Raw genomic sequence first — 12690 nt, forward strand, 5'->3', positions numbered from 1 at the left:
TTATAAATAAGATATTTTATTTTTATGTTCTATTTTTACTATTTCCTGTTATTTGATAAGATTTGTAACTTTAACAAACAATGGACTGTTGATTGAAATTTTAGTACTCGTAAAATTTACTTAGTTGGAAATAGTTGAATACACATGTGCACAATTATTAATGTTTTTATTACCTTATAATACATGTCACATTCTAGATATGACCTACTTAGTACCACGTTAAGGTTATGCTAAATTTTAGAAAAAAATATTACTTCAGTGTGTATGCTGCAAGATGTATTCTGTAGACGAAGTTCTTAGGGATTTGAGAAATGGCTCAGGTATAAGAGTAGTTGATGCTCTTGAAAAGGACCCAGTTTCTTTCTTTGTTTTATTTTATTGGTTATATTGTTTATTTACATTTCAAATGTTATTCCCCTTCCCAGTTAAACCTCCTACTCCTCCCCCAGCCCCTGCTTCTGGGGGTGCTCCCCCACCCACCTACCCACCCACCTCTTGCATCAGTGCTCTAACATTCCTCTATTCTGGTCACCAAGCCTCCACAGGACCATGGGGCTCCCCTCCCATTGATGCCAGATAAGGCGATCCTCTGCTCCCTATGCATCTGGAGACACAGGTCCCTCAATGTGGAAAAGGACCCAGTTTTAATTTCCAGCACCCACATAAGTTGAGTCACAACTGTCTGTAACTCCTGTTCTGGGGTGAGAAAGCTCTATTCTGGCTTCTGTGGGTACCAAGCATGCAAATGGTTCCATAATAGACACCTGCACATGATGGCATTTGTACATGTAAACAAACAATAAACAAATAAATAAGTAATACTGTTTTTAAAGACTTATGAATCATAGGACTATAGGAGCAGTATACTTAGGAGGGACAATTGATGTAGTTAAAAGAATGAGGAGATTTTGTTCTCTGACAAATCTTGTAAGAATGTATCACATCTATGAAACTCAATCATGTATTTTCTTATAAGACATGTTTTAATAATGTCCACTTTTATATTTTGAGGATACTTTTTTTAAAGGTACATCTGTATCACTGTCCAACTCTAATTCTGTTGTTACCTTAAACTAGTTCATTGATGTTCATTGAAGCAGCAAGGTCAATTTTAAAATTTGGAATTGGATGAAAACTGAAGCAAATATGTCTTGTAGTCAAAACACTAAGGCAGTATCATGGCAGCTTCAAGCCCTCCTGCTTCTCTATGTCATTACCATTGACTGCTTAGATTAATCATGATTCCAAACTTCATATTTTTTGTCTATGACTGTATAATGATCCTCTATGATTCAAATTCTTTCCTTTCATATAGTTTTAAAGTACTGAGATGTTAAATACTTGTCATATGTAGCATGAATTACTTATACATCTTTTAAAAATGTATCTTTATGCCTAAAGCCAAACACCTTAAGAATTGCACCAGTTGGAATCAGAAGCTAAACTGTTTTATTTCTACTTGGGTATGTTCAAACACAACGCATAGTCCTGATTCTTAATATAATGCTGTATAGGGCTAAAGGATTTGTGAGAGTGGGACGAATATTACTAAAGTCATGCCAACATCTGATAAAAAATAATTATTAATAAGAGGTTGTATGCACATGTGATAGAAATTTTTCCCCAGTGTTTGAGAGGATAAGCAGATAAATTCTAATGAAATGACGTCACCAACTGTGCATCTACTTAGGATCTATTTGTTTGCATTAATTTCTATAAACATATATTTAACATCTAGAAGACTAACTACACACTGAGTAATTCTTTGAAATAAGTAATGTGTTGTGGTAAATTGTTCTCTTCTTTATCTAAATTTAATTTCTTCAGTTTAAATGGAATTCTGTATCTCAATTAAAATCAAGAAACAATTGCTTGATTATTATTGAAGCTATTTATATTGTTAATTTTCTAAATTCTTATTTTGTTAGGTAGTGCATAACACTGCTGTCCCCAATGCACTTGCTGTTGATTGGATTGGCAAAAACCTTTATTGGTCTGACACAGAGAAGAGGATAATTGAAGTATCCAAACTCAATGGCTTGTACCCTACTGTACTTGTTAGCAAAAGGCTGAAGTTTCCCAGGGACCTGTCTTTAGATCCACGAGCCGGGTTTGTAAAACTGTTAAAAATCCTAAATCTTTAGACTACTCTCATTGTGACAACTCTCTATGTTATTACAATGAACATTAAAGTAATATATGAATGTAAAGAACTTTTTTACAATCAAGCTTAGTAAGTATCATCATAGCAGGCAGAGTGATGAATTTAAAATCCATTTAAAATATCTGCTTTCTAAATATATAAAAAAGATTCTTTTCCAAAGAAGTCAATGAAATGAACACAACAAAGAGACTTAACTGATGTTGGTGCCTCAAACTGTACAAAAGGGAAGAAGACCCTGAAAGTGTTCACTTGGTCAAAGCTGTAAAGAGTAAAAGCACTACTCTTATAGCAGGTACCTATATTTGGTACCTATAGATAGCAAATGAGATCACATCATCAAAAGGAAGAGCGGAATACCATGGGAAAAATTAGTTGTGGAACATGAGAATGGCAAGCACATTGAAGATATTTTTGAGCAGCAGGTTACATCCATTAATGTGTCAAAGCTCTATGGTGAGGGCGAAATCTATACAGTATGACCATTTTTATTTATTTCCAATTCCATTTTTTGATACATATAGAATGCATGCCTCTCAATTTTTATAGTATAACGTAACATATTTGCATGCTCAAAATTACTTCTGTAGTTCAATCTACCTAACATGCAGATTAAAATAACAAATTTAGAGAAAACTGGTTGTGTTAAATGAGGACACCTTTTGAGAAGCCAGCAGAAGTTTAGTAGAAATTCACTTTCCAAGGAATGTTTTGATAAGTAACTGTAGGGATGCTTTAGCCACCTTTCAGTTTTGCTTATTGCTAATATAGCCTATCTCTGTTTTATGTCTCTCATGTTTATAAGAGGGAAATGATTTGTCATAATATACAGGATAATTTAATTTTAAATGCTAATTTGGCTGAAGTATATGGACTTATACAAGATTGTACTGTATTGTTGTTTCCAAGGGATTGTACACATTTCAACATTATGTAATAATTTATTATATTTTTTTCTTTACAATACCAATATAATGTTGAAAAGAATTTTAAACAAACCATTTACACATGAGTGTACCTATGAGTGGTTTAGTAGACATTGGTCAGATATTCTGAATTTAGTCTCCACTTATATTCATTCATAAATTTGTAGATTATTTCACTGCTTTGCCATTTTGTCTGAAACTTTGTAATTGACTGTCTCATTTGTTGTACTACATAGAAACTCAAACTGATTTGACTTCTTTTTCTAAGTCATTGAAGATCCTTTACTTCTAATAAAAGAAACAGTACCAGTTTATAAATACAAAATGGCTTCAGAATTTCTTGTTTAAGAAGCAAACACTGTTCATAGTCTAGTAGGTACAGCTGGTCAGTCTCTGGGATTTATTTCTCCCAAGATACAGTTATCACCCTATAAACTGAACACAGTGTTCAGTTGTCACAGACATAATCCCCTCACTAAAATTGTCAACCAAAATAGTTAAGGAGATATTATTGCAGATATTATGAAGTACTCCTTTGAGTTTTCATTTTGGATAATATTTGGATTATAATAACTGTATACCATTTTATAACAAAATAAATAAATAAAATGGGATTATTTCATGAAACAAAGCCACCTATTTTAATACCTACAATTCAATACTGCCAAATTTTACACAATTCTCATGTTTCTCCAGAAAGAGATAATAGGTAATTGGATTTATCAGTTGTAAGACGAGTCTCAGACAGAGAATGACTTTCCTTTATAGAATGCTGTATGGTTCCAATTCAAAGATGCCACCTAAATTTATGAAGCTGTCAATAAAGATATAATTAACAACTTTTCATATTACATCTCTACTGTGATATGCATAGGATTTAATCTGCTATTCTGACTAGCATCCTGTTTTATGAAGAGATGTGAATTCTTTCCTCTTGTTGGTGAGCGATAAGTCAAGATTTGTCCATGGGATCACTAAGCTGTTTAATGCAATTAAACATCCAAACTTTGAAAAAGCATTTTGGGACTGTTTTCTAAATTTGCTTCAGAGAAAATTGTGATTATTTTATGACTTTTCTTATACTATGTATAAGAATATTCTATCTGAAACTAGTTAAGTGACTTTCTTAGAATCATTTAGTGTGTGAAATATTAAACTGGGGCAGTAATTCAATATTCAGGCTATAGTCACACATTTTTCAACTGTATCATATTTGAGGTTTTAGTAATAAAATGACCTTAGCTTGAGAGTCTGTTTTCCAGTAAACACCCAAACAAAGGGGGGAAAAGCTCAAGTCCTCCATACTCCCATCAGAACAGTTAAACTTTCTTTAATAAAAGGGGAATTTTAAGCATGAATTTGTAATATACTACCTGAATCATTGCAAACATGCCTTGTTGTTTGAAATACAGGACCTCAAACACCCTTTCCAGAGCTCTTTCAGTGAATTTTAACTTTATCTCCATACTTTATGTCTAAAAGTACATTTTTGTTTAGCTATTTTCCAAATGATTTATTAACTAACTGCTGAAATAATAGCATGTATCATTCTGATGATTATGTGAAAAAGATACAGCATATAACCAGCATCAATACCCATTATTGTTGATAAATGTGATGACAATGCAAATTATTTTGTAATGATTATTCCATAGTTACATATTTTATCTTATGTCAGTCCTTCCCAAGACATGAGAAGTATAAGAAGAGACATACAAAGTAGGAAAATGGATGGCCTGTAGACCTACTGGGATTTTCATTATCTTGTGTTTATTGACTTGAATAATATTGTTTTCCAATGCCATCAGAAATATTTCATATGTGAAATATTTCTAGATGTCTCTAAGTGGACACCAAATACTAAACATTTAAGAACATAGAACTGCCTTTTATTGTAAATGCCTTATCTTTCCATCTAGAAATCAAATAGTTTTAGCTTAAAGATCATGGTGTCTGTTACACTCACTATGGACCAGGGCAATAAACAGGAAATTGGAGATACACAAAAGTGTGGGGTCAGGAGTTATAAAGACATGTACACATAACTCCACAAAAACAGATACATACTTGAGCTGGAAATGACCTACATGTTTCAAAGAAATCACTGATGAAGAAAGAATGCTTGCTATGAATAAATGACATGCCAAGATAAAAATTCAATTTCTAGTTTTATGTAGAAAGCAAATATTTCATTAAACTTTGCAGTTGCATTAAAAACTCTTCTCCTAGTAATTTTGTAATTAGAAATAGTTGACTTCAGTATATTTCCATTTAGGCATAATCCACAAGAAATGAGCATACATGGATATTTTTACAATTCAGAATGAGATATACAGTTAGGAGAAAGAAGCCTCTCTAACTGTTAAATGAATTTGAAAAAAATATAAGCCTGAGATACTTATAATTTAATTAATTTCAAACAACAATTTCTTTAAGAGTAGAGAATCTGTTGTTATAGTTACAACCAGATATTCTTTGGAATATTTATACATAATGAAATAACACAATAAATACTGTCTGACACTAACAAATTTCTTATATGATCTTGATTAAAGATTGTTTTTGATTTGGCACAATTTAGAACTATAAGAGTTTTTATTGATGAATTTATTCCAATAATAGTTATGACAAACAAACAGTTTTTACATCGGTAATTATACAGAAGTTTTATTGTAAAGGTAAAACACCAATTCTGCTTATAGAAAAGTTCTGACAAATTTAAAAAATACATGTATGTTAAATCTTTCTTATATATCTAAAGGAGAAGGCTCTTTGCCTTCAAAATGTAACAGAGATCCTGTGAGGATCATTTATACTCAGTGAAATGGTGCCTTCTTTCAATACAGTAGAGATTTTCTTAATATTGTTTGATCTAATGACTATTTCATTTTGGAAGTCAAGTGATAAGTATAAAAGAAATCCAGGAACAATACATTTATGCAGGAACAATCTGATATAACAACTTAACCCAGTAGGTTAACAGTATTAAAACAAATGCATATTTATTCACAAATGCTATATATAAGGTGTTTCATAATAATATTATTAGATACTCACTAGCAAAATATGTTTTAAGTATTAATTCCTATACTTTTATAATGGTATAAAAATTGAGGTTAATATTGGTTTTCTCAAGACTTGAAAATTTTTAGTTTTTTTGTTTTGTTTTGTTTTTTTAAATTTTTTTATTAGTTTCTTTCTTTCTTTTTTTTTTTTTTTTTTCTTTTTCGAGACAGGGTTTCTCTGTATAGCCCTGGCTGTCCTGGAACTCACTTTGTAGACCAGGCTGGCCTCGAACTCAAAAATCCACCTGCCTCTGCCTCCCTAGTGCTAGTGCTGGGATTAAAGGCGTGTGCCACCACGCCCAGCTTTTTATTAGGTATTTATTTCATTTACATTTCCAATGCTATCCCAAAAGTCCCCCACACCCTCCCCCACCACTTAAAGATTAATTAAACCTAAGTTCACACAGTCATAAGAAGACTTCCATTTGAATCAAAGCAACCTGTTTCTAGGTTATACTACCTTAGACTCCACATACCACTTCTTTGAGAAGATGCTAGTCTACATCCTACTAGATACTGTAGTGCTTATTCTCAATTATACTTCTATCATGTAAGATTAGGCATGTGTCATATATACACATATACATATATATATATATATATACACATATATATATATATATACACATATATATATGTGTATGTGTGTGTGATATAGATATATGAGACTCCATAATATAATAGAAACTCAATTTGCAACTCACACTACTATAAAGGCCTGAAAAGACAGTATTCTACACCTCTTACATACTCACAATCTGCAATTAAGTCTTACTGTGTCCTAAAATCTGAAAGAAATGGCTGCATATCACAAGAAATTTGTAAGCTATTTATAAAGATAAGTTTCAGGTCCAAGTAAGGGTAAATTTCCCTAACAAATTTCACCAATTATCATGCAAACTTTTTACTGTAACTGACAAATAATTCTGCCTTAATATTGTCATGTCCATGTATATTGAATTCACTTGGGAAGCCATTTTAGGAAAACATACATTCTCATTTTGCTTCTTTTTCTCCAGTGCTTAAAGATATCTGCAACATAGTGTGGTATTAATGAATTGCTTCACTATATACTTCTGTATCTGTTTAAGTAGTGCAGTAAGATCTGTTAGCTCTTTTATGCCACTAACTTAAGAAGGATTGTCTGATTGTGAGGAAAGGGACCTCTCATCATTATGGATTGTTCGACTATAGCAGCAACAACTCAAGAAATGATTTCGTTGATTATTATTGCATTAATTCTATATAAACCTAAGGAAATAGATACTGTTGCCTGGTGGTGCATAGCAATAGCAGAGATCATTCATTGTTCTCTTAGGGCTTCACAAGAATATATCTTTTTGAATCTACCCTGAATATATGAACTAATATTAATCAAGAAATTAATTGTGGAGAGCAGAAGGACCAATGTAAATTACATGTTTACAAACATAATTTTAAGTAAGGAAACACAAGTAACGGCACATGTCATGAAGAATATACTAAAAGCCCAGAAGCAGAAAACATTCAATCATAACATGGAACTGAGTGGAACTAACTAGAAACATAATTTAATATAATTTTTTAGAAAATGTTAAATATTATTTATGAATCCTTTTCGCTTTTCAGTATGTGGGCTTGAATTTGAGTCTTGTACATGTTGGGAAAGCTCTGTTTTCCTGGCAACTTCAGTTCTTCATACTTTTAAATTTTAATCACGTTCCAAAGTTTTAAAATTCATATAGAATATTTTTACAAAATATTCTTGGTTATATGTCTTTTATATCTGATGAATTAAATGCTAAGTAGTCACATAGAAGAAAGAAAAGACATAGAAAAGAGAATGGATTAATAAACTTCAAATGTGATTAGAAAAAGACATAAAGGATCATTAAAATCTATTTGATGAGATTTTCTGACACAAGTAAAATTAGTTTATATACAATAATGTGTTACTTATCTCTTTTTGTACTTCACAGCATGCAGTATTATTAGTGGTTACCCCAGCCTGATTAGCTTTACTCTCAACAGTATCAATATAAATTTTATTTTTTGCTCTATCCTCCTGTTCTGCCCTAGAACCTCTGATATTGTAGTTGAAATCTGCTATGAGATAGAAAGTGTTGTGATAACAGACATTTTCTTAATGCATCATTAGATATATAATGCCTGACAGATACATGTGGCTCTTGTGGGCTTGAGATGTAGCAACCGAGTTATTTTAAATTTTCTGATTTTTATCATGTAAATACCAACAATTATACCTATATAGTTTTTTGTTAATGAAAATAATATTGTCTATTCAAAGCTATGAAATGACTTATAGTTCTAATGTGTAAGAAGTCAAAATTGACAGCAGTTAGGTAGTACACAGTTGGGGTAATAGATGGATGGATGAAACAAGAATTGGTTGTTTTACTGTTTTCTAACAGTATAGATACCTTTCGCAATTTTACATTCATTAATTGTATGCATCTGAGAGTTCATAGATATAACAAATAATCTATGGTTTTGTATATTAACAAGAACATATATTTAATGTTAAATGAATATCCCAAGCAGTATAAATGGTTCATTTGAAAAACAAACAAAAAAAAGAAAATTTGCACTGAAGCCAGTCATGAAAGCCACATTTCAGAGATACACTAAGAATTAATTTGGAAACAGTGCCACAAAAAGCAAATATTTTGTAATGTTTTACTCCAGTAGAACAGTCAATGAAATGGCTATTGATTTTGTTTCCTAGGAATTTGTACTGGATTGATTGCTGTGAGTATCCTCACATTGGCCGTGTCGGAATGGATGGAACAAATCAGAGTGTTGTCATAGAAACCAAGATTTCTAGACCTATGGCACTAACAATAGATTATGTCAACCATAGACTCTATTGGGCTGATGAAAATCACATTGAATTTAGCAACATGGATGGATCTCATAGACACAAAGGTTGGTCTAACAGTATAAACAAATCAGTATTTTCAAGTACAGAAAATACTAATTTAAATATTTTATCAAACATATTTCTTAATTTAAGATTAATATATATTTTTAAAGTGTTAGCTTGCTTCAATTACACTTTGCTAAATAAACAAATGGGCATTGGATTTCTAAATTAATATTTATATGTTTCTAACTGAATTGCCATAGAAAATAACTTGATTAGAAATGTTAGGTTTTTTTTTTTAAGTCATGTCAATTTTAATTTACTTTAAAGGTTGAAAATGAGTACTTTTTTGTCAGGAGTAAAGTAAGACTTCAAGGTCAAGTTAGCACATAATTAAGTGTACAGTTATACACTATAGCAACAAATATACATATATTTCAAACAAAGTTCAAAACATTGCTGTTTTTACTTTCTATAATGCATTAGTTTCAAAATTATATGAAATAGGTAAAGAAATTTGATATAAGGGTAAATCATGAGCAGGAAAATGAACATTAAATAAAACTAGAGGAAGATGAAAGAATTAAAACATAGACATTTGATAGGTCAAGCCTCCAAAAAGGAGAGAAATGTGGATAAGCATGATTCAGAGTGAGCAAACAAATGACTGAGGTGAATTCTCAAAATGTTAGAAATGCATGTAAACATTTTTCCATTGGGTAAATAAACTGAAATTTTCTTGAGTTAACATCACTTTGGATATTTAATATTTTGATTTCTAAACATCTCCTCAAAACCAAGTGATGCAGAGGAGCCAGTCCCTTGGTGAGATCTAAAATAGTGCAATTTTTCTCTGACCTTTAAGCTTAGGACAGATTCCAAGAACAAAGAAAGACAGATAAAGTAAAACAGGGAAAATGTTTTTACTTGTCAGGTGAGACACTGACAATGTATGCTAACACAAAGGCCTCAGAAGTCTGCAGCCATACAAATCAAAAGAAAAGACAAAAATGTCCCAAAGCTTTAACACCACAAATTTTGCCTAATGCCTTCTATGCTGATGCTTAAACAATTTCAACTTCCTAACTGCTGAGAAGAAGCTGTCTAATTCGCTCCTTTAACAGAACACTTCGATTAGGTGTGTTTAAGTATATACAGTTAAATGTTGACAGTCCAACTATGAACATTAAGAAACCCTACCAGGATGGGATTTGAACAGGCAATCAGTTAATATAGAATTTGAAATGTTGATCATAACAAAACAAATCACAATTATACTTAGCTTTTCAAAGTTCTCTCTATCAAAAATATCTAAAAATGAATGTTCTTGTAGTAATAGCTTGACAAGATTCAAAGTTTTATCTGTGCCTATGAATGCTGGGCCTATATTTTTTCATTTATTATTGGTTGTTTTATTTATTTACATTTCAAATGTTATTCCTCTTACCAGTTTCCCCTCCACAAATCCCCTATCATCTCCCCCTTCCCTGCCTCTATGAGGGTGCTCCCTACCCTATATTTTAAATCCATAATATATATGAGACTTCTGTAAATATACTGACCTGTGCTAAAATTTACTGTGTAGAAAACCACACAGGCTCTGCCAGAGCCTGAGAAATACAGAGGCAGATACTCACAGACAACCATGGGACTGAGCACGGGATCCCCAATGGAAAAGTTAGGGAAAGGACTGAAGGAGCTGAAGGAATTTGTTACCCAATAGGAAGAACAACAATATCAAACAACCAGACCCTCCAGAGCTCCCAGGGGCTAAACCACCAACCAAAGAGTACACATGAAGGGACCCATCGCTCCAGCTGTACATGTAGCAGAGAATGGCCTTGTCGGGCATCAATGGGATGTGATGCCCTTGGTCCTGTGAAGGCTTGATGCCCCAGTGTAGGGGAATGCCAGGGCAGGGAGGCAGGAGTGGGTGGGTGGGTGGGCGAACACCCTCGTAGAAGTAGGGGAGGGGAGGGTACGATAAGGGGTTTCCAGGGGGAAACTAGGAAAGGGAATAACATTTAAAATGTAAATAAAATATCCAATCAAAAAAAAGGACAAGAAAACCACACAGAAATATTTATTTTGCTGGTATATATTGAAAATATATTATAGTATAAAAGTTTCGCTTTCTCCTAGTCTGAACTGTGGACATTTGAATATTAAATATTTATAGGTAAAATACTAGATGTATTAGAAAATATTGACTGCATTCTCCATAGATAAATAGGTAGATATATAGATATAGATACAGATACAGATATAGATAAGGATATGGATATACATATACATATATATAGATATAGATATAGATATAGATATAGATATGTTTTTGACTAATCCTCTGACAGATTTAATATGAAATAAAATGCACATTAACATTGTGTCTTGCACTCATGAGACTGGTGGTGACTGGGTGAAGATACAATGCATCAGAGTTATATGGCATAAATATATTTTAAAATAAAATATTTGGCTGAAATATTAGTTTGTCATGGTGTTACTACATTTAAAAATGATTCCAAAAATAGCTAGAAACTCAAATAGGGAGAATACTGAAGAGAAAAATTGTTGCTCAATCAATATTTTCTGCTAAGGGTCTTTCAGAAAGACTACTGAGGCATTTATTGAGTAACTGACCGCCAGTGTCGTGGTACAGGATAATAATTATCTGGAACATCTTAATGAGGTGCTGACTATAGCCTGAGTTATGCCAACTTACAGTCAGTGGGAGGAAGGATTCATGTGCTGCATTGGTAAAGATGACTTTGATTGCTCCAGGCACTGGACAGGTGTGCATATTTGAGGCATAAAATGATACTTCTTTATGATTTTGAGTGACATTTCTCTCTAACCATCTTCCCTCTTACACTGACAATCATTATCACTCTCAATTATTAATGTTGTTAAGATAGAAGCTAAACTCATCGGGAGAGGCATGTTTATCTAAAAAGGAAATGGGTGAGACGGTAACCAATGTTTCAGGACTGCATTCTCTCATACACCAACTTTTAAAAATGAGGGATCTTAGTCTTTACATTAAGTTTTATGCTTTAAAACATGCCTGTTCCTTACAGGTTCACTCAATTTTAACCATAAAATAATTTGGGAAGTGAAGCACACTTTATTTTATATGACAATTTATGTTTGAGATAGAGTTTCAAGTTGAGTTTGGACTCAGATTTGCTAGGTAGCTGAGCGTGGCACTGAACTTTAAATGATAATGTCTCTATCTACAGATTACAGACATGGGGCAACAGTCAGAGTTTGTATGGTCCTGAGGCCTTGAGCCCAGGAGCTTCATGCATACTAAGCCATCCCCCATCAATTGCAATGCATTCCCCACAAAATATATATTTTTTGGTTCAAAATCCTCTGTGGTTTTTTTTTTTATTTGCTTTGAACATGATACAAAATAGTACAGAATACATCTAGGGCACACACATGCCTAGCTGTGTCCACCTGACTTTCTTCTTCCTATTTACATTTATTAACAAACCCAACATTCCTTGGATCCTGATAGTTCATAAGAGTTGGTCTAGATGTGTTAAAATTTAATCATTTGCTCATCTCTGTGATCTACGCATATAGACACACACACACACTTATATTCTCCTAAGTATATATAATACAGTGTGTTTATAATGATGCTATTATATTAAAGGAAGAAAT

General features: G+C 32.5%; 1 protein-coding gene across 3 annotated transcripts in view; it reads left to right on the plus strand.

The window, feature by feature from the left end:
• Lrp1b (LDL receptor related protein 1B) overlaps nucleotides 1-12690 on the plus strand; it is a 2026300-nt gene that overhangs the window by 1757673 nt on the left and 255937 nt on the right. For all 3 annotated transcript variants that reach the window (XM_021181392.3, XM_029472167.2, XM_029472172.2), the window contains exons 59-60: nucleotides 1929-2110; nucleotides 8878-9077. In XM_021181392.3, the coding sequence (XP_021037051.1) occupies nucleotides 1929-2110; nucleotides 8878-9077 (382 nt within the window). The remainder of the gene's footprint in view (nucleotides 1-1928; nucleotides 2111-8877; nucleotides 9078-12690) is intronic.

The sequence above is a fragment of the Mus caroli genome, unplaced genomic scaffold (assembly GCF_978045245.1).
Source record: "Mus caroli unplaced genomic scaffold, Mus_caroli_1 scaffold_2, whole genome shotgun sequence".
Lineage (NCBI taxonomy): Eukaryota > Metazoa > Chordata > Mammalia > Rodentia > Muridae > Mus > Mus caroli.